Genomic DNA, 26,583 nt, shown 5'->3' on the forward strand with positions numbered 1-26,583 from the left:
GTGAGGCTTAGAATTGGGAACTTCAGGGTACAAGGCTGGAGACTGGTCCAGTGAAGTTCCATGGGTTGTGCTAAGGCTACAGAGGAAAACAGGGGTGTGCATCAGTCTCTGCCCAGGCATAGGCAAACTCGGCCCTCCAGATGTTTTGAGACTACAATTCCAATCATCCCTGACCACTGGTCCTGTTAGCTAGGGATGATGGGAGGACTTCTGCCTTTGATTGAACAAAATAGTATATTCCATTTACTGTACCTCAGGCTTCAATTCTCTTCTTCTCAGACTACTGATGTCTGGGACCCCTGAGCCAGAGAATACATCCTCCAGGTTTAGTTATGGCCACAAACCAGTTCTAGCCTCAACCTGACAATCTCTAATCTAGTGCCTCTGACAGCCATACAACCAGCACAGCAGTTTCAGGGAACTGTCTGTAGTGCACAATTTAGGTATTGGGGAAATGGCAACAAAGTTTGAGTAGAAATGTTTGTATCCACTGTAATTAAAAGATGGTAAGGTTTTCTTCCTTTCTCACTGAAGATGTTGCCTGTGCACGGCCCAGAAATCACATTTTTAATCTATCATAGGTTAACCATTATGTACTTTGAGGAAGTGCACAGACTTGAGAAAACTACATTAGCAATGTATGCGTAGCACAGCATAGCAACTTATCATAGATTAAGGTCCTCTTATGCACTTTATTTTTAGAATAAATAATGGCACAGTCATGGTGGGTAGAGTTATGATGTTTGTCAGTGAAATTACAGACACTGACCAATATGAATCTACAATGATATTTGCATAGCTACACCACTCTATAAACTGCAATATATGTTCCAGCAAAAAAGCACATTCAATAGATCTTGGTTTGAGTGCAGGGTATCTTGGTTAAAGACCACTGGATCCTCAGCAACAAACTCAATAATAGCAGTGTATTTACTGCTTGACATACAATTATCTATATAGCATTTACATGGAGAACCAAATAGTACCTGTGACTACAGCTACAGGATAAACTTTCATCAGCATCTTGAATGTCTCACCTTAAGCCAACTATAACAACAAATAATTGAAATTTCCTATGCAAAGATTCTTGTTTAAAGCATTTTCAGTGTAACTATATTTTACAGATGAATATAGTTGCTAGGTTGCAATCTAAAAAATTTGATTTTACATTTATCATTAACAGCATTAGCAGAGGGAAACTGTCCTGCAGCCCTGCTTCTGATGATTCCTCCTCTGATCTTCCTGTTGTAGAAGATTGTAATACTCCATTACAGCACACAAAGGAAGAAGGTACACAGAAGACAAAAGTGAAATCAGATTCTCCAGGTTGCAACTTGGCAGCCCTAAGGAAGAATTTAGCCAATTCTCTGCTTTTTGTGTGCAAACGTAACATGAAGGCTGTCAACATCAACCCTGCTGTGTGGGAATCCCTTGCAGAAGACCACAGTGCCTGGAGACAGGTTATTATGTCATGTAGCCACAGCAGTGACTAGAAGGAGAATGATGGCTGCGAGGAGCGCAGAGAGAAGAAACACCACGGTGCATCTGCAGCAGCAAAATTGGACGCCTTCATCTGCCCCAGCTGCAACAAAATGGGTCTCTCCCATATTGGTCTCTACAGCCATAGCAGGTGCTGTAACTCTCCAATGGTTTGACTTCACCCCCAAAGGCACACTCCTTCATTGTCTCCTGAGACAGATGCCAGCAACATTTTGTGGAAGCAATGAAGGTAGTATAAGCAAGTTAAGAGTCCCTACCTAAAACAACCCAATATTTTGTAACCTCCACCACTTCTCTTTTCAGCATACACAGGTTTCCCACAATAAAGCCAGCTCCACTATGCTAGTGCACTAGTCCTGCTTGGCAATAGTTATGACAGGGTTAGCGAGGGAGCAGAAGGGCAACGAGGTTACAGAAGTGGAACAAGAATACACATAAAAGAAAAAATAAACCAATACACTCACAAGTAGCTTCCTCCTGTGTTTCCTCAAGTCACTGGGCTGCGAAAAACAAGACACAAGAGTAGAGAAATTAGTTTAAAATAACAGTATGAAGGAGAAAGCAAACTCTTGATGCTGTAAAAGGCCTGCTACAACTTGGACTGAAGAGAACATCACAAGATTGTGGGCATCAACTAGGATAGACAAGGCCTCCTGAAGACAAACAAAACGGCATATAATTTTGTCACTGAAGTAAATGCCTATGCACGATAAATAGAACCCAAGTGGAAATGCTAAAGACCAGAAGTCCTGCAGTCTGCACAAACGATATTCAGAAGAAACAAGACAATTCTAAGGAGAGCATATATAATCAAACAGCCAACCTGTCTATCTGCATTATCACCCCTCCTCTCGCCCTGCTCACCAGGGTCATGCTGCATATCCGATCAAGATCCTGAGCTGCGCTGCGAGAGGTGAGCTTGGGAGTAGAGCGCCCACTGACAGGAGGAGATGAGCTGGCCAAGGATAAGGCAGTAAGGGAGGTGGGGATAGATGCTCTTTTGCGTAGCTGTGTTAGATTCAGGGCCTCCATGCTACCACTGGTGACACGGCTCTCCAACTGCTCAGCCCGCAGCTCAGTTGATTCTTTCTCCTCCTGGATCATTCTAAAGGAAAACAGGCATTTCAGCTCTGCTTGCAATGCATTTTAAAACATTTATTTAGACAAACACCACTTGGAATTCTTATCCGCTTACTCGTATTATGCAGAAAAATATAAAGGTATTCAATGGCTCCAACTCAGAACCATGTCACCCAGAGGGCAGCAATCTACCCCACTTCTCCTTGATGTGTTAGTTACCTCCATCTCCCCAAGGGTCTCCTCAAGACTTACTCCATGGTTTATGCATCTACATGACTCAACAAGCTATAGCAGAATTATTCAACCTGGGATCTCCAGATGTTGCTGAACTACAACTCCAGTCATCTCCCACCATCTTAGCCAATGGCTAGGGATTATGGGAGTTGCATCAGTGCTTTTTTTCTGAGGGTATTCAAGGATATGCAGCACCTACACCATTTTTCTGGAAGAAAAACACTGGTTAAAGGTGTGGCACTTACTGTAACAACTTCATGCTGAGTACTGTCACCTTTTATCTAGTAGAAAAGTACTTAGCTGCAGTATAACTTTGGGCATCCAAGGCTGAAGAACTCTGAGCTAGAACACAGCTTCTGATATTTCACTCTCTATTTCTATTTCCTAACAACTATTTTGCCGGGCTCTCAAGCTCATACTCTGTATCCCTTACATATGGATCACATTTGTAATACTTTCAAAATCCATAGGGCTAACAAACTAATATTTTTATTACAAGTTAAGCTTCACCCCCATATGCTTCAATCCATAAGCTCCTTTGGCATTATTTATTGACAAATGATAAATGCAAGGTAACTTGGGGTAGGATTCACCTAAGTAGTTCCATCAGTAGAAGTCCTGCATGAAGACTTCTGTTTGCGCAAGAGAGCTGTCCCCTCCTCTCCTCCCTTAGCACACACCCTGGAGTTGTGAGAACCCCCAGAACAGTGCATGTGGGAAGAGTGGAGGGAGGGCGTGTTCTGTCTGGCAAACATAGCTCAATGTTGAATTCTTCCCTTAAATTAGAAAATTAAAGCAGGAACTAGAAGCCACCCTGTTCCTATTTTATCACTTTGCAGAATCTAGGAAAAGATTTGGTGGAAATCACCAAGCTTCCTGCACATTAGTTTCCTTAACCTTAAAAAATAAACAAAAAACTTCGCAGTTTCACTTGAAGGCATTAGAATCACAACAAAATGTTTTCTTTGGACTTGTAACTATGATGTTGAGTTGGGGACAGATGGAAGATTACTCATTTTTCTTTAATTAATAAAGCAATGTTGAGTTTTCTTAGAGCATGGGAGCACTGAATGAGAATATGCTTCTATTTAGTACTACTTTCAAACCAGTGCTGAGACAACATTAGCAACTAATCATGTGCCTTTATGTGGTTAGGTTACTCTGCAGCAACCAAAATTGGTTGTTTCAAGTCTTCATCTTCCTCCCAGGTTCAGCTCTTCCTCCCATCTTATTTTGTTAAGGTTTCCAGAGAGAATGCTACAAGGTATGTCTTCAGCCTTTATGGATTATGCAGACTACTGTATCTTTTTTATTTCATCTATACTATGCTTTGAGATCTTCAGAAGGTTGAGATTAGAGATGACTGAAAGCAGTTCACTTTTTCTGAGAGGTAGTCCAAACAAAATTATTTAGATTTTTTTCAGAGTCACTGTGAAAATATAGATTCAAGTCAATATCATGAGATAGACTGCTCCATTCCATACCTGATCTCCTCATTGATGGCATCAAGCTGTTCCTGCAGCATCATAGCAAGGGTCTGGGCATCAGAGTGACCGCTTGGAGACAGCATGTCCATGGAACTAAACACAGTCTCCCGATCATCCTCATCAACATCAGAGATTTCTGGGTCACTATCAAAGGTGTGAGTTGTAGCAGCAAGGACACCACCTGGCTGAGCAAGGTCCCAGTCCTGAATACATAAAACCACAAAATAACTCATGCAACCAACACCATGTTAAAACTCCAATAAGAAGGAGCCAAAGGGAAGAATGCCATTTCCCACAGCTGTACTCTGAAATGAAGGACCTTCATTTATCCTGGGCTATGGGTGATTTCAGGGACACGGGTGGCGCTGTGGGTAAAAGCCTCAGCGCCTAGGGCTTGCCGATCGAAAGGTCGGCGGTTCGAATCCCCGCGGCGGGGTGCGCTCCCGCTGCTCGGTCCCAGCGCCTGCCAACCTAGCAGTTCGAAAGCACCCCCGGGTGCAAGTAGATAAATAGGTACCGCTTACCAGCGGGAAGGTAAACGGCGTTCCGTGTGCTGCGCTGGCTCGCCAGATGCAGCTTTGTCACGCTGGCCACGTGACCCGGAAGTGTCTCCGGACAGCGCTGGCCCCCGGCCTATAGATGTGAGATGGGCGCACAAACCCCAGAGTCTGTCAAGACTAGCCCGCTCGGGCAGGGGTACCTTTACCTTTACCTTTATGGGTGATTTCACCTAGCCAACCTTGACAGAACTATGCTGAGACTAGAACTTATGGGAGTTTGGATTTGTTCCTCTGAAAAGCTCCAACTTTTGAAAGGTATAGCAGCATCAGGAGGATTTAAGGAAATTATTTTGTGGATTAAGCAGCCTTCATTGGCATTCACTTGGCTACAATAGAGCAAAGTGTAAATGGAAGGCCAGAGAAATGGCTAAGAGAAACATAGTTTCTTTTGTTTAATGCAGTCTGGGAATGGCTTGCTATAGCATTGGAGTTGCCATATTTGATACAGGTCAGCAGCATGCCTTTAAACAACTGTGTAGAAAGACATTCAGTAGGCTTACTAAACCATCTCAAAGTAAGCAAGCAGTACCGGTATGTTGCTATGTCTGGACCACATATTGTTAAAGCAGAAAAACACAATTTATAGTCTGCCAGAACATCATGTAAAACATGGTTTTAAGTGTCAATATAACATTTTGATCTACAGTACACATAACAGTCTACTATTTATATCTCAGCATAAATATGACAGTTTGCTCCCCAAAGAATAAGCAACTAATTTTTCTACAGTATCCATGTCTCTGCTATTAATTTCATAGTTGCCCATTCTCTAACTGTATTTGTGAGCTCCATACAGAGCTGTAAATTCATTACACTAGAGTAGTTTTCCCATATTTGGTTTACTATATGATGTAGGACTACAACTCCCATCATCTCTGACCATTGGAAATACTGGGCTGGGGTTGAAATTGAAGATCTAGAGATCCAAAGTTGAGGAAAGATGCACTAGAGCTTAACAAGAAAATCCTTGTTCCCTATACTCTACAACTACGGTAATTGGTCCTTTGAAATCTTTCAATAATACACTCACTACCTTGAGTTTCCTGATGGAAAAAAGGCAGATACTACATCTATCCACCCTTGAAACAAACAAACAAAATTCACCAAGGTGTTCACACTTTGACCTTTGCCTGTTTTAAATGGACTGAATTGAGCCACGTCCACTAAAACAAAACTTAAGTGAATTCAAGTTACATTCAAGCTTGAAAGTGGGCCTTAAAGGGATGATATGCAACACATTCTCATTCTTCTCAACATGTAGCTACATCTATAGTATTCAAGCAAGTCCTGTGGCTTCTAAGTGTAATTACTGTATAACAATACAAGCATACGCTCAAACTAAGCAGTAAGGCATAAGGCTTCTTTCTTGCCCAGATTTCACAGCATAGCAAAGACCTTTGAAACTTCATCTCACCATCCTCTGCAGAAGCCCATCAAATAAGTACTATCCTGGCCACCATCCAGTGGCCTTTCTGCACAACAGGGAGTCTCTTTCCTTCAGAAGGGGTTTAGGTCTGCAGCTGTTACTGCCGAGTGAAAGGCCAAAGCCCCTCGTTTAAAGGCGCAGGACAGCTGCTGCAGCTGCTGCCATCACAAAGATTTTGTGATATGCTCCAAGATACAGGCGTAACTGGAGCTGCCTGCTAAAGATTAGCTGGAGCAAGGCAAACATCAGGAGCTTTACCTTGGAGGGGTCTTCCCGCAGAGCTGTAAATCGGCTCTTTGGTGCCCGGTGAAGACTGGAAGGTGTTCCAAAGGGCTCGGCTGGTGCATGGACAATAGTACTCAGGGGATACCTGAGGTCTGGAGTGCTTCCAACAAGCGACCTACAAAAAAAAATAAAGAGCGGGAGAGGAGAAAAGTCCTAAGTAAATAAAAATAGCATAATTTAGTTTTGTTTAATGGGGATAATCCATAATAAATAGTTTTAATATTTTTTACTTGTTTTTTTAACCACCAGTCTAAAAATAGAACGTAATTTCAGATACTGACAGTATAATACAACACACACTGAGAAACACAGTATGCTATCATTGTCTCACAGCCAAAAATATTCAACTAAACGTAAGTCTGGAAAAACAGGAAGTCCATACAAGGATGAACAGTGAATGTAGTTTTGGATAACTGAGATTCAGACAGTAATGTGGGTCCATAGCCAGTACCAGGGAAGTCCAAACTGGGTGGGGAACAGGGTACAGTTCTGGTCAATACAGGTCCATCCCTTGGTAAATGAAACACCTTGAATTTAGTAGTTCTACTTTTAAAGAAAACCAGTGACCTTCCCTCAGTAAAATCAGGAAAGCAAGCTATTCAGTAGCACTCTGATTCAACAAGATGACACTAGTGCTGCATGAGTGTTTCCCAAGGGTGAAAAGAACATTCCAGGAGTTCATTTTTTTACAATGCTTTTTACTCTATAACAAAATAATTTAAAATAGTCACAAGAAGCTTAAAACAATAAAAGTACAAATGCCACAACAGACTTTAAATAGCAATCACTAAGTTGGGGTTAGAGTGCTGCCAGTCATCAGTCAAGGAAGGAAAACTACATTTCCTCCAAATAGATGATCAGTGGTATTCAAGATCTTGCTCCAGAATCTCTTCATTGCTGGGAAATACATGTGCAACACCCATTTCCATGTTCCTTCTTGTTGGACAGAGGCCAATATATATAGCTAAACAAGCACTTAAGAGTGCAGGATGTGACAATCCAAACTTTGAAGAACTTGACCCTGAATATTAAAGAAGCATTCCGTTGATTAGCAAGTAATAAGCAGCTCATAATTTTTTACTTAAAGTTTAATGCAAGCCCACCAGGTCAATTGAAAGAGTATTAAGTTTCAGTTCTTTAGAAGCAAGCTTGAAATGTAGGGTCTCTTATTAAAGTACATGTGTGTGACAGTGCACACACACACTTTTGAAATTTAAAATCATACTCGAGTAATATTTTAAATGTTTATATGCCAAGCTTATCACATGCCACACCAGGCTCACATACAGGCTACCAAGCCATCTCTCATCACACTGGCTGAGCCTAAGAGCCTCATTTCAGTCTGGAGAGAAGGAGATCAAAGTCAAAGTGACAGCTGAGATCCCCAGTGGGTGCAGCACTTTCCAGCCCTATCATTTGAGCACTCCGGTGTTCCAGGGTATCTGGGGGTGAGGGAGAATCCAACACAATTATCTGCCTCTGAAATACAAAGACACATCCTGTAGCAAAACCTACAGAGTCAGTTTCAGTCCCATCTACCCTTCCATTCACCCTTTGGCTCAAAAAGACTGTTATGGTTTATTTTGCAGCATATCCCTAAACAAGAAGTTATTCTAGATTGCTAAGGTTAATAGCAGAATATGAAAATCATCATTGAAACCCCAGGTATTCAAACAATGGTGTTTGAAGAAGTTAGAGGCCTGTGAAAAACCATGGGGGGGGAGAAATCATTGTAAAATCCCCTCGTAGTACAATACATGTAATGTAAGACTGCAGACCCCTGTGGCTAAATGAATAATTTACAGAGTGTATGAACCTGAACACAAAAACGGACCATTAGTAGGAACATATTCAAGAGTAATTGATGTGAGAAGGCGAAAGACAATAGTGTTTCACTTTCCCCCATCAAACTCCAGTATCTATAGTACATGCACCTTCTTGTTCTGCTTGGAGATAGCAGTAGGTGGACATAGTATCCACCTCTGCAAAGCAGGGGAAAGAAAAACCTGTCAGGTGTTCCTTAAACTAGGCATGATTCAGACAAAAGAGGCTGAATTCAATCCATAATGGCTGAACAGTGTAGAGAATTCAGGCTGCAATCCTACACAATATTTACCTGGAAGCAAGCCCCAATTACCTCAGTGGGGCTTACTTCTGAATAGATATGCAAAGGATTGTGCTGTCAGGGATCTGTCAATAGGCTGTTTGAACAAGCAATGATAAGTGTACATGGAAGGGATATCATCTCTTTTCTTCCAATGAAGAGACTGCTACAAGTGATGGATTAGGAGTGGAGTGACATGACTTCATATTTCATATTTCATCTTACTTTTCTTCCTTATCTCATAAAAAAGCAGAACATGTCATTATATATGAACATAACAACCACATATTCAACTATGTCTGTATGCCTCTTATTACCAGAAACTGTGATCAGACAACACAGCACATTACAGGGCTTGGGGTTTTTCTCTGAAGATTACAGTTTCACAGATTACGGATTACAAGGGTTAGCAAGACTTGGCACGACAGTTCCAATGGCTTCCCTTTACAATACGGCTTCAACTTTCTTTTCTCACCATCATCCCTTTTTTTCCTAGCTTGTAAGTCAATTTGCATGAATAGTCATGGTTAAACACAGCTCTCGCATCAGTAATGCTGATGTAATTCCACAGTGAAACTACTTTAAAAATGGGTTACATACTAGCAGGGTACATGTGGGCTGAACTGCAACAATGTGTTCACTGTAGCAATCACATGACTGTCAAAGACAGGACAAATGCCATTCAGAGCTGCATTATTCCAAATCATACCAATAGTCCATCTAGCCCAATACTACTTTATCTTCAGCATCTCAGGAAGCGTTATCTCAACAGCTTGCTTATTGGAGAATCTTTAATTGGACATGCCAAGGATGGAAGGAGCCATGGGCCACCACAAAAGGTGCAGAGTGTCTACTAAGAGCAGGATTAGCACAATGGCGTAGACAACCTACTAAAGGTTACTGTGCCCACTAAACCTATTAAAGGTTGCAATCAAAAGACAATACCTGAGGATCAATATTTATTTTAGATTCAATCACAGAGGCTTAAGACAGGTAAACATTTAAGACCACAATGTACTGACTAAATACATTAGTCAGCAAGATAATCAGGTACAAAATGAAACACACCAAAGTTCCCTGTTAAAAATACAGGTTTGAATTTCACCCTGTTTTATAAACTGAAGTACTGTCAATATATGAAACACGTAATGTGTGAAGAGAACAGATGCCCATTGGAGAGGTCATCCTTCCTATTTACCAGTGAGGCTCCAAAACAAAAGCAAAACGCTGGTAGCTAGAGCACTGCAGGTGCTTGCTCTCTTATCTATTTTGCTGGCCTGTTGTGTAATTGCACCCTCTACTGGATCACACAGTGAAAGCAAAGAGTCAGATTTTGCTTTCAGATAAATTTTATTAGGCCAGTTCAGCATTTGAAGAGGCAGAAGATAGTGGGAAAGCTTCTTTTGTGTTATTTGCAAGAAGGACTTGCAACAAAACATAGCAGTCTGCAGTGTTCCTGTTTGGATCTCCAGGATGCCCAACAGCATGAGTCTTTTAATCTCAGGTTGCAGGTTTGAGCCAGATGTCAGGCAAAAGATTCCTGCATTGCAGACAGTTGTACTAGATTACCCTCAAGGTCCCATCCAATTCTACAGTTCTATTCTATGAACTGTGCAGCTAAAACCCAATTGGACCACCAGAAATCAGGCTCTGCTATGATACAACAGTCAGGTATGCAGAAGACCTATGTTTTAGTTGCCATTAGGATGAAAACAATTTGTGACACAGCCACTTGGGCTCTGGTAGCCCTTTAATTTCAGCAGCATCTTTCAAAGTTACAGAGGCCAAAACTAAAATTTTGCCAAGAACATTTTTACAAGTTTCAGTAAATGCAGCCCACCTGATTGCACATTCTGCCTCAATGTGAAGAACTCTGGGATGTGAGAAACATCAATGAAAAGTCTGCAGATACCAGCAACACAGGCTGAGGCATTGGTTCAGAGAGACAACCCCCCTCCCATCAGTATGTGGGGTCATTCGTTTGTGTTTGTTTTATTATGTATTTTGTATTTTTCTGTTATGAACTTGCCTGGGATCTTCAGATGAAGGGAGGTATACAAATTTAGGATGATGGTGATAACAACAACAACAACAACAACCAATTGTCACAGAGGTATTTGCATGAAAAATAAATAATATTCTCACCTTGTATGTACACTGTCAAGAAAAGATCCACTTCTTGTCTTTAATTGGTCAATTTCTAATCTCAATTTGTCAATTTCATCTGACAGCCTTCTCTGTTCACAACAAAATAAGAAATAGTTTCTCTATAGCCAATACAACTATGGTAACACATACATTTCATACCATCTGTGAATTCAAAAGTCATGCAGCAATTGTAGATTATCATGCTGAAGGGAGAGCAGGGGAGAATAAGGCGACAAAGAGGCAGGGAAGAGGGTGCTGGAAAAGCAGGCACTTATTGGTTGTTGGCTGTTACATGCAGCAAGTGAATGCTACTTAGGACACTAATTGTATTCCTGTTGTTGCTCAGAGAATGTAGTTGGTCATGCTAGCAAACAGCAAGAAATCTATAGCTGTAGACAGAAGTGACCAAAAAGCCAAGGCTGATCCTAAAAATCATTGAATGCAAGCCTCAATACCATAAACAAGAAGATCATGCAATATAGTGCAATTTTTGCCCACATATTAAAGGTAGGGGAGTGAAGTAATCCTGCTACATCCATACAAAGGGTGGGAGTCAGTTAATGCGCCCTGCCAGCAAAGCTACACAAGAACTTTGGCAAGGGCAATGGGGTTGGAAAGGTCTCCAGTTAAAATGTTGAAATGACACTAGACAGGACTCCAAAGGGAGTTATTTGCAGTTTACTTTACTACTTTTTAGCTAAGATCCTATCCCTACTAAAATTCTGCCCCAAATGCAGTGTTTGTGGGCAGAACAGAACCACTTCAGTCCTCTATGAGGACATCCTGCTCACTGGAAATGAACAGAGTTTGATCAGCTTCTCTTCTAAAAGAGGACCCAGCAGGGAAGCAAAAAAAAACTATTTATAGTGATCTATAAAACTATTTATAGTGATCATGATACAATCATTTGACAGTTTCTGATCATGCAATTTCAAGGCAACAAAAATGCACTTAACAAATATATTTGCTACTCCTTTCACAGTTCCCTGGAGTGGCATTTACCTTGTCATGCTGCTGCTCCTCTATTTGTTTTTGGGTATTTTCCAGTTCTTGTAATAATGTGTTCTTAAAAAGCAAAGGTGAGTAATTACAAGAGAGAGAAAGGGTGCTTCAAATTTGATTTAAAATTGGAGCTCTTGGAAAACAAATCCACTTCCCCAAATGATCAAACTTTTTGCGGTAAGGAATATGAAAAAAAAATGCACTGGAAAGTGTGGGTTAACACTTTCTTGATGCAATTCATCTAATCTCCCCACAAACAAATCAGACTGAACACTCATTAAGAAACCAACGTTGTCTCATCTCTCCACAAACCAATCAGGCTGAATGCTCATTTAGCAAGGGACCAAAGATATAGGTTTCTAAGTAAAGCTGTTCAAGTGGCTTTCTGGAAAACTCTTGAGTATTGAGATTGAAAGCCATATATCAGAACAGACATCTGCATTGTCCAAAAGATAATTGTAGAAGTGATCCCTCCACAAGAGTTCACATGAGCCTCTAGGGGGGATGCCAAAAATTAACTTCCAAAGGCAGCAGTGTGCCAATTTACAAAACAAATTAAGCACTTAATATTTTTATTAGCATTCATAAAGGCAAATGGTATTGGGGAACCTACAAGGTTACTTAGATTTGACAGTGACAAATCTGAGCCAATGAAAGTTCTTTATGCCAAGTTTCTAAACTTGAGACCAGTAGAACAGGAGGGGTTCCCAGATGGTCAAACAATTAGGATTTCAGCCCACAGCATTACTCCCTAAACTCACATAAAATCACTTACACCTGGATGCAGAGCATGCAAAATGCTATTATTATTATTATTATTATTCAGCACCAGTATAAATGAGATAATGGAAGAGGTAATGATCCATTGGTGCCCTAAATTCTGGGCTCATTAGCTACAGAGGAAGAATTTGCTATAAATGGCACTGAGTGCTATCCTTGTTGATAGGAAGAAAAGCTGGCTCCCATAGAGCAGATCCCTACATGGTGGATCTTTTTGCAATTCAGAGAGGAGATGAACTCAGTCTAAATGGTTGCTTTGTGTGCTACCTGACCTTACACCTAACTGCTTGTATGGGAGTTTCCTCTGTTCCCTTTTCCATGCGGGGAGGGGGGAAGAAAGAGAATAAGTGTATCCTTAAAAAAATATGAAGAGGTGTGAGTCAGGTCCAGAGCCGTCTTTCCCATACGGCTTAGTGGTGCGTTGTGCCAGGGCGCCGGCCTCTCAGGGGCGCCCCAGTCAGTGGGGGAGCTGTGCAGCTTTGCTGGCAGCCTCCCCTTTCCCTGCATGCCCGCCAGCTGCGCCCCATCAACCATATGGCTGGTGGGCGTGCAGCCTGCCTCCCAGGCCTCCGCGGGAGGAGAGCGATCCCTGCAGAGGCTTAGGATGGAAGCTGCGCCCCACTAACTATATGGCTGGTGGCCGCACAGCATCCCTCCCATTGCTCTCCCGCAGTGGCATGGGGGAGAGTTGCACACCCCTTCCATGGCTGGCAATGCGCAGCTTCGCACCCCCCCCACACACTATCCATGGTTAATTTGGGGGCGCTGAACGGATATTTGCACCCTGGCACCACATCTGCTAAAGACGGCCCTGGTGAGGTCTCTATCATAATGGCAACATAGCAGAGCTAGGGCTGAAAATGGGTAAGCTTCAAAAATGTATTCCACCCCTGAAAATGTACTGTACTGAAGAAGACCCTGTCTTTCCCTAGCAGATTTCAGCCAGGCAATTGTGCCTCACTGACTGCTGTTATGGCTCCCTTTTGTGCAATTTGGAACCTGTCACACCCCAAGAGCTAAACAACTCTAGTTACAGGAGAACTGAGACAACTGAAGTTAGCATTCAAAATGCATAGGTGTTCTAATCAGGCCCATGAATTGTAAATGCAGAGAGGAATACTTTTGATAGCCCTTGAGCAGAGCTTGTCAAAGTCACTAATGTTTGAATATCCAGCACAACAGCCATTTAAAAAAAAAAAACCACCCTTTGAGATGGAATGACTAACACCGGGGTCATCAACCCAGCACCTGTAGGCACCGTAACATCTGGAAACGATTTTGCTGGTGCTCCTGGACAGGTGCCCCGCATTCTGAGCTTTTATTTATTTATTCATTTTTAGGTAAGTATCAACCCCTCCTGGACAGAAAGTTATGGGGCAAAATGTGCAGGTACCTATGAAGTGAACTCAGTGAAATGAGAGTGGTGTTGCTATCTTCAGTATTTTCCTAGTACTGAGAATTGCTCCTTGTTGCTATTAGACAGCAACAGCATCAGCGTGTGCGTATATAAAATAAATATTGTGTGAACTCCACAATCAAAACCAATACTACAGAGCTGACTTTCTATGATAAGCATAAGGTTGTCCAGAGTGGCTGCCTCTGTTATGCCACTCTTCATGGCATCCATTTTGCATTATGCCACACCACCCACAGAAGGCAAGTTTTGACTGGTGCCTCCAGAACACTCTCAAAATTCTCAATGTGCCTGTGGGTACAAAAAGGTTTGCAGCCCCTGGCCTAACACAATCAGAGCTCCACAGACAACTAGACCAAACGAAGATTATTTTCTTTATGACATTCTTTTTATCACATTTTTGGCATGTGCAATGCAGCTGATCATCATTGCATTCTAAGTACATAATAATTAGAAGAGAAAGGAGTGATTGATTCTTACGGAGATTATTCTCATTGAAGTTGGCCCACTGAAGATCCAACTTCACACAGTATAGATATTACAATTGCTACACACTAGCAGAAGGAAAAGAAAGTGGTAGGGACACTTAAGACGGTTCAGCTGAGGTATGAGGTAGGAAGTGAATTGATATCTGTGCCATCCAAATTACTAACAAATATTTATAGACCCTTTGCCATTACAGCAGTATTTATCTCAAAAGTACAGGCTAGATTGTCCCTTCAAAACCATGCACATGAGGTAATAATTTGGCACAGTAAAGTAACAAAAACATTTAAAAAATCTCCGCCCCCCCCATCCAACCAATTACCCATCCATCATCAATGAACAATGGCTTTTTGATACCACTACAAATACTTAGATGCCAATACATGAAGATGCAGTTGAGACTTGATCTCACACAAGAGCATCCTAAAAGCCAAAATTTTGTTCCACATTTATTGCAGCAGCCAGTTAAATTGTACCAACAAATCATTCAAGAAGCCATCAGTGCAATCCTCTATCCCTTAGAATTAGTTAGAATACACTAAGCCCAAAGGAAGATGCAAAGGGACCAGAAGAGCCCAAGGCAGCAAAAGAGGCCTTCTCTGCAAAATCAGTCTCTACTTATGGCTTCCAGTTGCTAAGCCAAGCCAACCCATGGACCCCCTACTTATGAATTTTTTGTTATCTCTATGGTAGTTTTTGTTACACATGAGTAGTGTCACAGACCCTCTGGATGGGTTATGCAGACCCCTTGGGGTCAGCAACCACCAAGTGGGAACCACTGCTTACTCTACAGCAAAAGTATTTTGCTAACATTCATTTTAAAATGAATCTTGGGCCTGACTCAATAGTTGGAATTAATTGCTCAAGAATAGCTATGATCTCAGTTTCTTTTTAGGAAGGCCCCAATATTCCAGTCAAATCCTGACTGTCAGCAAAATTATCTTTTCAATCTTAAACATAGCATGGCAAAAAAACCAATTGTGTATGACACCCATAGAGCTAATTTTATGATGTGTCTAATACATACATACCTTCTCTTCAAGGGCTGCCATCCGTTCTTTCAAATGAAGTTGAAGCCGCTCATTGGACTCACTCAGCAGTCTATCCACAGTATCAGACAGCCGCTTGTTGTGTTCCTCATTCATTTTCTCCCTCTGACGGGCCTGTTTGGGAGTTGAGGGGGGAATCATGATCAACCAAGTAATTCAAAGAAGATTTGCCTTGAAATTGCTGTAAAATTAGCCCTAATCATTGAAGAATCTCCTCCAAAATAACCTTCTTTCTAACAACCTAATGTAGTAAAGTTTTCACAAGCATACCATGTCCACCATATTGATTGGAAGATTTGAGAATCCACTTTCCAAACTGTTATTGGTTCCACTACATCAGCCTATACCAGTGGGGAGCCCAATTCCTATGAATATTATTTACACTGCAAATTAAGAAGTGATTTTATATCATTCAGTGGTACAGATTTATTCTTGTGTACAATAATGACAAAAAAACCCTTTCCTTGCAACTATTTTACTATTGTGAAACTGCTTACTGAAATTAGTATTAAAACTTTGAAATGGCAACCCAAAACAAAATAAATGTTTTGTTAGTATACATTATAGGGCTATCAGGAAGGAAGATGAATAGATTTTGGTAGGAGTGAAATTATAAGAAGTCCCATTTTATTTCAGAACTTGGATTGAATTCAGAAGTGCTGACCACCATCTGTGATACGATTGTTCCACTAAGCAGAACTGAATTATAAAGGAGTTTCCTGTGTGCCTGGGTGTCACAACTTTAACCATGCCATCAAAACTCAACCTTAAAGAAGCAGGCTGTAACAGCATAGTCAAATACTTGCAGCAACCATGTGATGCAACACTTGTGAAAAAAACATTGAAATCCTAGTAGCAAATGTAGAAGCTAACTCCAAATCATCTTTCTCCCTCCCACAACAGGATCCTGACCTAAACTGTGGTGCTGTAAATAAGGTGTTAAAAATGATAAAAAGCAGTGCTATATACTCTACAGAAGTCAACCTACCCTTGCTAGTTCTTGGTTCTTCTCCTCCAACTGAGTCTCCAGCTGCCGCAGTCGCTCTTCAATACTGCCATGCCTTTCTTCTGCCTACACAGAACAAGACGGTCCCAAAGGAATGAGCAATTCTTACAAGCTCTGGGAATTGGGATAGGGAGCGGGGATAAGAGATACCTGTTCTTACATAAGAACATACTGACACAGCAATCAGGCAGAGTGCAGTACTACCCAAAAATATAGGAATGTGACCATAGTGGATTTGTTCTCATGAGATATTTGGGTGGGTGTTAAACATAAGCTGAGGGATTCTGGGAAAGGTCTCTCTCAGGCACTAGCACATTAATACACTGGAGATTCTTACTGAGCTCAGCTCTAAAATAACCTTGCATCAAGCTAAGATTGAGGAAGTGCCATATGGGCCTTCTGAATCTTGCTGTACAAACTTCACAGCAACTTCCTGGTCCATATCACTCCTCACAATGCCTATTTCATTTAACAGCTGCACAATTAGTTTAACAGAGATTTATGCTCCTGTCCCATTTTTTTAATGCCTGTATAAAGGTAGCAATCACTGAGGTTAAAGACTCAGGAATGGTAAATGGACCTCAAGCCCTTGTTCTAAGTTTGCCTAGCCCAATGCAGTGCTTGGCTTCTTGGTTGAAAAGAATGCACTTTAGGTCATTCTTGAGAAGCAAGCCCTGCCTTCAGATTCTGGGTGCCTAAAATATACCTATAAAAAACCTAGCATGACCTGCTAGAGCATCATTTAAAAACAAACAAACCCCTACTTAGGAGAGGCCACCATCCAAAGAGGTGGTTCATGATAGCTAGCTACTGCAGAAGAGACAATACAGAGAAGAAAGGAAAAAGTAATACTTGTAACATGAATTAAAAAGCTCCTCCTTCTTCCACCTTTCTCCTTCATCCCAGGAAAGTTCTAAGTTCTGGAGAAACACTAAACCCTTTCTGTACCCTGGGCTTTGAAGCCAGCTTCTGGTTGTGTGCTTACCTTGGTGAGTGCTGCTATCCTTTGGGCCAGCTCAGCTTCCACCTCAGGCAGCGTCTCAGCTTTCCTCATTGTCTGCTGCAGTTTCTGCTCTGCCAGTTCGAGAAGCTCCTGGAGATGCCGTGCTTTCTCCTCACACTGTAGAACAATGCAGAATGGCAGTCATGAAAAAGGAGGTGAACAAACACAGCTTCAGCCTGCATCCGTGCCTGGACAGGAATAGTCTGGTTACAGTAGTCCATACTCTAGTAAGTTATTCACAGGCTTACTGTAACAAGTTGTACATGGGGGCTGTCCTTAAAGATGACCAAAGCTTCAACTAGTGTAGAACGTGGCTGCCAGAATGTTAATGGGCATTGACTAAGGGGATGCTATTGCACCAATTCCAAGAGAACAACTTGGGCTGCCTATTTGCTTCTTGCCTCAAATAAATGTGTTGGTTTTTATCTTGAAAACTTTAAAAGGATTGGAACCTGGGTTGCTTGACTATTTCTTCCTATATAGCTTGCCTGTATCTTAAGATCTTCTTAAAGTACTTTCTACACACAAGTGTGTCAACCAAGCTAAGCCTTTTCCGTCATGGCACACCAACTGTCGCACCCTCAACACAGAGATACAACTGGTGCAAACTTATTGGTGTCAAGTGAAAACGTTTCTGTTTCCCCAGGCATTTTATTTGTGTATTTTGACTGTATTTTATTGTTTTTCATTTCATGGTGGCACTTTTGGTTGTATGACCTTTTTGGCCTTATACTGTACACCATGCTGATACCTACTTGCAGTTGATTAGTCTTAAAATCATCTAAAAATTAAAATGAATATATATATATATATATATTCAAGAGAGTCAAAGGAGGGTCTTGAAGTACCTATGACTGTAGCCACACATGCCCTTGACTCAGAGGAAGGAAGCTGGCTTTTCAGATGGCATGCCATTAAAGCCTGTTACCTGGCGATGGAGAGACTCTTTATTGGCCAGCTCATTCTCTAGTTTATCATTGAGGTCATGAATGGAGGTGGCTTCTCTTTGGGCTGCCAAATAGCGCTTCTCCAAGGTGGTGATCCTCTCCTCCATGTCTTCTTTCTGTGCCAAAGCCTGGTAGGATGAGCCATGAAGAAAGTCACGAACTTTGTGGTTGTATGGCCCTCATGATGATAGAAAAATCTACCTGAACCACAGCATGAGAAGGGCTTGTTATGACTATTGAGGCACTACACTGAAGCTCAGAATGCAAACTCTCTCCGCATTAATAAGCTGGCCCCATTTTGAAAGGTTGTATTGGAACCATTTAAGCTGATTCCAAATGAAAGTTGGGCTCACACTTGCCTCCACCACTCTCCCGCCCTGTCCAACATCCTCAAAACAACCATAACTTGAGGGACAAGGCAAATGGTGGTGGAAGCTCCCACCAGTCAAACCTCATGATTGCAAGAAATAATGCTCTATGCACCATTTGCAGCCACAAGGCCTTTCCTGTGTTGTTGAGAACCCTCCCACTATCTGTCATGTCTTTCTCTTCCCCAGGGTTTTTGGCTTGATGAAGTAGAGAGCTGGCAAGGAAGGGAAAGTGGCAGGAAAATGGTAATTGTACTTTCAGAGTACAGTGGTACCTCTGGTTACGTACTTAATTCGTTCCGGAGGTCCGTTCTTAACCTGAAACTGTTCTTAACCTGAAGCACCACTTTAGCTAATGGGGCCTCCTGATGCCACCGTGCCACCGCCGCACGATTTCTGTTCTCATCCTGAAGCAAAGTTCTTAACCCGAGGTACTATTTCTTGGATAGCCGAATCTGTAACCTGAAGCGTATGTAACCCGAGATACCACTGTACTCACAGGGAACACCTGAAAAACTGGTCCCCCCCACCCCAAAGTATTCTACTAGAACACTGAAAGCCCAGTTAATTATCTGGGCAAACTGAGAGGAGGCAGGGTGGCAAATCTCTAGTTATGATAGTTGTTTTTTTACTTTGACACTGAATAACTAAGCTCACTGCTAGAAACAGCAATAACTTTCTGCAAGCAGATGCTCAGACTATTTTATTTTTGCTACACCTGGAAAAAATAAGATGGCTTTTAAAGTTGCTTCAGAGATTCTCTCGATAACATAGTTTATGCTGCTGGAACAGAACTGTCTCACCTCTCTCAGGTCCCTCTGGTACTTGCCACTCATTTCTTCTGATTTGATTAGGTCCCTCCTGGCTGTACTTAGATCTTCTTCTAGCTCAGCAACACTGGCAGCCAAAGCAGCTATTCGTTCTTTAGCTTGCGCTACCTCAAAGTTTTGCTTCTCTAGAAGTTCCTGCAGTTCCACAGTCCGGCTTGCCTCATCATCCGGATGTATAGAGCCATTAGGAAGTCTCTGTGAAAGTCATATAACAAAGAACTATGTTTCCAAGGAATATGCACTACCCAGTCAAACACAGTACCAAACAAATGCCACTGAGCGACATTTCAATAAATTAGCTCACCAAATGAACTATCAGTTTTTATTCTTTCTAACAGTATGCAAGAGATGCTAGATTGTTACTGTAACACTGGTCTCTTCTGAAAAGGAGACATTTTGAGGTAGCTGTAACTTGCCACTGGCCATTTATTCAACAGGCCTATTATTGCAGAGTTTAAAAATAGTAAGGGAAGATAAAATTTATCAGTCAGCAAAGGGTTCCCATTTTGTACCTTCGATTGAATGACCCACAGCTGTAAACACATAGTACTTCAATATTAGATTAGATACTCTCCACTTCCAAGAAAGATGGCTCTCACCTTCCAAAGTAGCTTCTGCCCAGATTCTTTTCCCTCAGTCCTTTTATCATCTTCTCCTACAGGTGCTTCCCTCTGGGAGGGGCCTTGCTGAAGAGCACTTACCTGCAAAATACATTTTAAATATACACTTATACTTAAGGTTTCCTTAAGTGTGAAAAATAAGAATGCAGAACATGCAGAGCTTCTTGTCCACCTTCTATTGTTGCTGTCACTGTTAAGAAGCTGTCATTGCACACGCTTATGAAGGAGAGTTCTGTAAAAGCCAGGATTTTTACTATGCAAAGTGATTCAATAACTTAGTGTGGGAGCATAAGTAACTGGCACGGTAACAGGTAATTTGACTTCTTTTTGTGTAAGACCAGCCTGGAAAGTAAGGGTCCAACCACAAAATATTGTAAAAGCATGAATACATTTAATGTGTCCAATTATTGTTTTTCAAGTAGAAGCCATGAGGTATGAGCTGATCAGGTCTGTGACATGCAGGGGTGTATCCTGTATCTTCCTTTCACCTTTAATCTTGTAACATATTTTTTTATTTCTGCTACCTAGTCACATTACTTACCGCAATTATTTTGGTCCCCCCCCCTTGCAATATTCTCTCGACATAAGTTTGCTGCTGCAATGTGTGCTTCTTAGCAACTGGTCCTTCCTCCCCCTTCCTGTACATTTTTTGTTTTTTTCCATTTACAAAACCCCATGTAGCCTGGGTAGCTTTCCACAATTATTTTAATTATCTCTCATAACAATCGCTTCAAGTTTACCTTGGATGTTACCAAAATTCCTTATATCAGTATAAAATAGCTTTAGAGGAGTATTTAAAAAGGGATTCTTGTCTAAAGAAAATAAGAGAGAAATATACAGGAGTTTGTGTCACAAGTCCAACAACTGAAACAAAAAATATAAAGATCACATGTCACATAGTGCTGCAGATACATTTTTTTTCTGAAATCACAATCTTAGTTTCTTTGATTTCACCTCAGTGAGATCCACAGTACAATCTGAAACCCAATATTACCTGTTGGTGAGCGCTAGAAAGCTGTTCTTCTAGTGTAGCTACTCGTTCCAGTGCTGCCCGTAAGCGCTCCCTCACCTGAAAGGAAAAAAATATATTTTCAAAGGCAGAGTTGATACACAGCCCTTAGAGATGCTTCAGGCAGTTTAGTGGCCTACCACCACCACCCCTGCTCCCAAACATCAGGAAATCTAGTTCATAACATAGATAATTCAATTAAGCCACACTCCCCTCATCACGAGAAAGGGCACAAAAGAACAGTACGTGGCTCCAGAAGCCCAGCATCTCAGCTAGATTTGCAAGCAACAAGAAACACTAGGTATGATGAAGCGGGCAAAAGCCTGGAATCTTGAGTTAACCTGCCAATTAGAATAAACTTAAAAGGGTCTCAGCAAAGATCTGCCTGACTTGAAGAGCTACTACTCTAACACCATATAGCAATATCACTGGGTGAAGAGCAGAACTGGGGTTGGGAGAGTGGAAGGCCAGAATATTCCTTCAAAGGAGCATTGGCACAGATTCAATCCTGCTAACATATTTCTAGGATGCAAAGCAGTAATTTTTGAGACCATTCTTCAAAGGGCAAATGATTGGCTCAGGCTGGAAATTACTCATAACCAGAAAGTTGATGGGAGATCTGCAGGATAGCGCTGACCAAAAGCAATACTTTGGGCCATTAGAGACCAGTAACTTAAAGGTTGTGGGTTATAAATAGCTGGTTTTGCTCTAGCTATGCCGTCACTTCCCAAAACAACCTTACCTTCTCATCCAATGCTTTATGATGTTCAAACAAAGATTTCAATGCTTTTAAAACTTCAACTTCACTGGAGACACCAGATGGAGACTGAGCTTGCCGCTTCACCACAGTCATCCTCAGGGAGCGTTCGTGTCTTGAGACCAGGCACTCCAGGTGCTCTAACAAAAGCTGCAAGGCAAGGAACAGCTCTAGACATTTCTCATTCAAAGTCAATGTGAGGTAAGAAAAGGCTTTATCTGTCCTCTTGCTGATTTCAGAGAATAGCAAAAACAAATATTAGAGTGTAACCAAAAAAAAGTAGCCAAGTTTTACTAGCAGGCCATTCCTGCCATGAGCATGACTTGAAATAACTTTGCCAGGATCTCTAACAAAAAGCACTCATAAACACATTGCTCAAACAAAACTATGATGACACAAATGACTTTTTTTTTCAGAGCTGAAAGCATTTTGAAAGAGACTCCCTTGTCACTTTTGCCTCAGATAATCAGGTTTTTGTAATAATAATAAAAAACACCCTGTTGTACCACAAGCAAAAGTTGAACCAAAATACGTATGTACACATCATAGGAAGCAATGCATTCTCAAGTCATTTTCATTTCTCTTAAAAATAGCTATCTCCTGCTAACATCAGCAGCAAGCTGCTTTAAACTAAACTAATGATGTACATTTGGAACAAGTGTGATGTATGTCATTAAAGAATATCAGCATACAAAATATGTTACATAGATCACTTTGTTAAGTAACAAAACATTATTTCTGCCAGTGTCCGATGAGTAAGATTCCATGTCTTAGATTACTACAGCTAAATTAATAAATGTTATGTGGTAGATGCATACAATACCTACTGGCTTACAGATAACCAACTTCTTCTTTCAAGAATGTGTGTGTGTGTGTGTGTGTGTGTGTGTATAGGCCAGTAGCACCTTAGAGACCAAGTTGGTCTCAGCTTTTGAGTGCATGCACACTTTTCCAAGAACAAACGTGTTGTGTCAGACCAACACGGCTACCTACCTGCTTCAAGAATCTAATCAATGATGTTCACATTTGTTCCAAAAAAAAGGTGATGCAGTGAGATGTGGGTTCAGCAGGCAAAAATAGTTGAATATAGCAATCAGCAGGGGCTTTTTGCCAGTCAAGGATTTGCCCTTTCCTTATAATCCCAGACCTAGGGCTATCACAAAACTTGATTTCTGCAGCAGTTCAAGAGCATGCCAGAAAAAGCATCTGAACAGTAAAGGGTGGGTGCTATGCAGAAATGGTCCAGTAACGGGCAAATTCTGGAAGTGTACACAAAGCTATTTCCCTAGAAGGGGCAAGTTTAAATCTGCACACTAGTAATGGGGATGCTGCAGGTTGAGGTTTCTTAGCACACCTGGAGGCTCAGGATTGTTGAGATGTAGGGCAAAGATAGTTGTGACAGAGGACTGAATGGTCTCTGCAGGCATAAACATAAGCTGTACTGGAATAAGAATAAAAAAACAGCAACATTCTATAGAAATTAAATTGGATTTTACAGAGATTATGCTAAACCCTCCCCATTCAATCAAGAATACAAGTCTCCTATCAAACTCTATTCACTGGGTGGGAAATTCCATAAAAAAAGCCTTCTATCCTGTTAAACCTTATTGAGAGGGCAAACTGGATACCTCTGGCACAGCCAAGACAACTTGAACTGGCATACCTTGAGCCTAGGTCAAACCAAGTATTTTTATCTATTTGTGTTTGTTTCATAAAATTTATACACAGCTTGATTGTTTTAAAAAATGCTCCCTTTGAAGGTGGAGGGGGTGTTTCTTTCAAACCAGGCAGCCAACTGGGCTTCTCTACTCACCCTTGTATTATTACGCTCTGCTTTCAGTTCAGATATTTCCTCTTCCCTTTCCAACAGCTGCTCTCGGCATGCATTGAGTTCCCTAGTCAGTGTTGCAAATTCCTGCAAAGCAATTACATTTTACAATCATGTGGAGCCAGGTTTCCTCAGATTCCCCAGCTTTAAGTTAGCTTTTTTATGAAGAAAAAGAAGTATCTGCATGAAAAAACATGGTTGCATCACACAGAATCATAGAATCATAGAGTTGGAAGAGACCACAAGGGCCATCGAGTCCAACCCCCTGCCAAGCAGGAAACACCATCAGAGCACTCCTGACATATGGTTGTCAAGCCTCTGCTTAAAGACCTCCAAAGTAGGAGACTCCACCACACTCCCTGGCAGCAAATTCCACTGTTGAACAGCTCTTACTGTCAGGAAGTTCTTCCTAATGTTTAGGTGGAATCTTCTTTCTTGTAGTTTGGATCCATTGCTCCGTGTCCACTTCTCTGGAGCAGCAGAAAACAACCTTTCTCCCTCCCTCCCTCTCACCCAAGAGGATCCCCTTGTATTACCAAAAATGGGCTGTCACACAAAAGAGGATGAAAGTCATCAAAACAACCATCAGAATTAACAACAACAGAAAAGTATTACAACTTTTCATTCTGGGACTCCTTGGTGGGTTTTTGTGACACTTCAAAGGTAAGCAAAGGCTCTGTTTAGTGAATTACAGTACTTTGAAATACAGTGGTACCTCGGGTTACAAACTTAATTCATTCCGGAGGTCCGTTCTTAACCCAAAACCATTTTTAACCTGAGGCTCGCTTTCGCTAATGGGGCCTCCTGCTGCCGCACGATTTCCGTTCTCATCCTGGGGCAAAGTTTGCAACCCAAGGTACTATTTCCAGGTTAGTGGAGTTTGTAACCCAAAGTGTTTGTAACCCAAAGCCTTTGTAACCCAAGGTACCACTGTATAATAAATGATATTCAGACTAATCTGTCACCCAGCCAGCTTATGTATCTGCAAAGCCAATATCAAAACTGCCACCCCAATGCATTCTAATAAGGCAGTACTGGTTCCACCAGAAGTTCTCACCTGGGTAAGAGATTCTCACCTACTCCCCTTGGTACCAATTAAAGAAAGTAGAAACAGCAGGTAAAGCATTTCATTCCAATCAGTTAAGGCAGTGCAACATGCCAGCAATCAAGTGTATCTTCTGGACAGAAAACAGCTTGAGACTTGCATGCCAGCTGCTGCCATATGTGAATCACAGTAGTGCAGATATACAGTTTTTTGTTTTGTTTTTCTCCCACACCCAGCAAAATTCAGAATACCCTCTTTAAAAATAAGCAATGTGGGCATCTACTTTTTTAGCAGTAGAACTCAGACATCATAAAACTAAACACAACAAAGAAATTTGCAGGCACTTCTTACTGTTTCCTTTCAGATTAGCTTTTGCTTCCATTTTGGACTTTTCCTGAAATAATTTAAGCTTCCAAGAATCCTAAGCTTGGGGGGGTCTTTAGGTAGGGTAAAATAGTTTTAATACAAACTATCTCAGTCATGAAGGTGTTTGTGTAAAGGAGAATTCCTTGTTTATCTTGGCCCTCTAAAGATCTATGCATTCAGCATCAGATAACTTCTTAGTCAATGTTTCTTTATAGATTATTGATACTTCTGATACACACATACTCCACGCAGCATCCCTAAGGAACTGGTGTGGGTCACACACCAATGAGCCTTGCATTAATTAGAACCAATGAAAGGCTAAACCTGTCTCAAAATACCCTAAGACAGGATGAAGTAGGGCAGTGAGGCAGGTTATCACTTGTCTACCACTGTGTTCAATAGATTTTCTTCACCTTTTCTGCTATACCCAATGCCTTGTAGAAATAATTCTAGCAAGTAACAATATCGGAACTATTTAAAACACAAATACTGTTATTTGCCCTGAGCATTTGGTATGAGGCAGGCTACACATCTAAAAAAACAGAAGTAAGTCAAAGTATTGTTGTCCCAGCCAGGGAGCAACGTCAAAGGTGCCCGTCAATGCAATCTTCACAATGAGCGTGAAGTATGTTTCCCACAAAAGTATTCAATAACTACTGTTTTGCTTTTTATAACAACAGGGACATACATGGACTCATTTGTTACAGAAGCTGCTGTGATTTTGTCTGTGCTAGGGGTGTAGAACCTCCCTGGCAACACAAAGATATGCACAACAAAGCAGGTAGTTAAGGAAGGCAGCTAGGGAAATTAAAATAACAGCAGACACTTCCCAGCCAGCCAGCCCTTCCTCACTGTCCCTTCTCTAAACTGGAGGCCTTACAAAAGTAAATTCCAATTGGTAAATTCTAACAGCTGCAGGGATTACTTCTGAAAGGGCAAGGCTGAACCAAGTAGAGTTAAAAACAGGCAACCAAAATAAGAACTGTGCCGGGAGCCCACCCACCCACTTGATGAAGCATTTGAAATAGCTTGAAGGGAACCGAGTGGGCCTGTCGCTATGTTTCCTGAGCTTCAGAATGCAAACAAGGGAACAGCATTTATGCAGTCATCCTGAATTATCACTGCTTTATAGTTCGGCATACAAATTAAGATACTGTAGTAGTAGGAGAAAAATTCCTGTGTGCATGTTGATTTTTCACTGAGACACAAGAGGCCTAGCTTTAATACATGCATATTAGATATGGCAGTC

The 26,583-nt window shown here is 41.4% G+C and overlaps 1 protein-coding gene across 7 annotated transcripts in view; it reads right to left on the reverse strand.

Moving 5' to 3' along the window:
• The window catches only part of PPFIA4 (PTPRF interacting protein alpha 4), a 122,143-nt gene that overhangs the window by 35,835 nt on the left and 59,725 nt on the right, over positions 1–26,583 (reverse strand). For 5 of the 7 annotated variants that reach the window (XM_082227479.1, XM_082227478.1, XM_082227477.1 and 2 more), the window contains 15 exons: positions 23,909–24,010; positions 22,081–22,245; positions 21,324–21,398; positions 20,309–20,410; positions 19,683–19,904; positions 18,493–18,639; positions 17,547–17,681; positions 16,544–16,627; positions 15,538–15,669; positions 11,827–11,889; positions 10,822–10,913; positions 6,546–6,687; positions 4,299–4,504; positions 2,365–2,605; positions 1,965–2,000 (listed from right to left, as the gene is read on the reverse strand). In XM_082227479.1, coding sequence (XP_082083605.1) covers positions 1,965–2,000; positions 2,365–2,605; positions 4,299–4,504; positions 6,546–6,687; positions 10,822–10,913; positions 11,827–11,889; positions 15,538–15,669; positions 16,544–16,627; positions 17,547–17,681; positions 18,493–18,639; positions 19,683–19,904; positions 20,309–20,410; positions 21,324–21,398; positions 22,081–22,245; positions 23,909–24,010 — 1,944 coding nt within the window. The remainder of the gene's footprint in view (positions 1–1,964; positions 2,001–2,364; positions 2,606–4,298; positions 4,505–6,545; positions 6,688–10,821; positions 10,914–11,826; positions 11,890–15,537; positions 15,670–16,543; positions 16,628–17,546; positions 17,682–18,492; positions 18,640–19,682; positions 19,905–20,308; positions 20,411–21,323; positions 21,399–22,080; positions 22,246–23,908; positions 24,011–26,583) is intronic. The other 2 variants (XM_082227482.1, XM_082227480.1) reach the window with 1 other exon arrangement.

This window comes from Podarcis vaucheri (genome assembly GCF_965113315.1).
Source record: "Podarcis vaucheri genome assembly, chromosome: 6".
NCBI lineage: Eukaryota > Metazoa > Chordata > Lepidosauria > Squamata > Lacertidae > Podarcis > Podarcis vaucheri.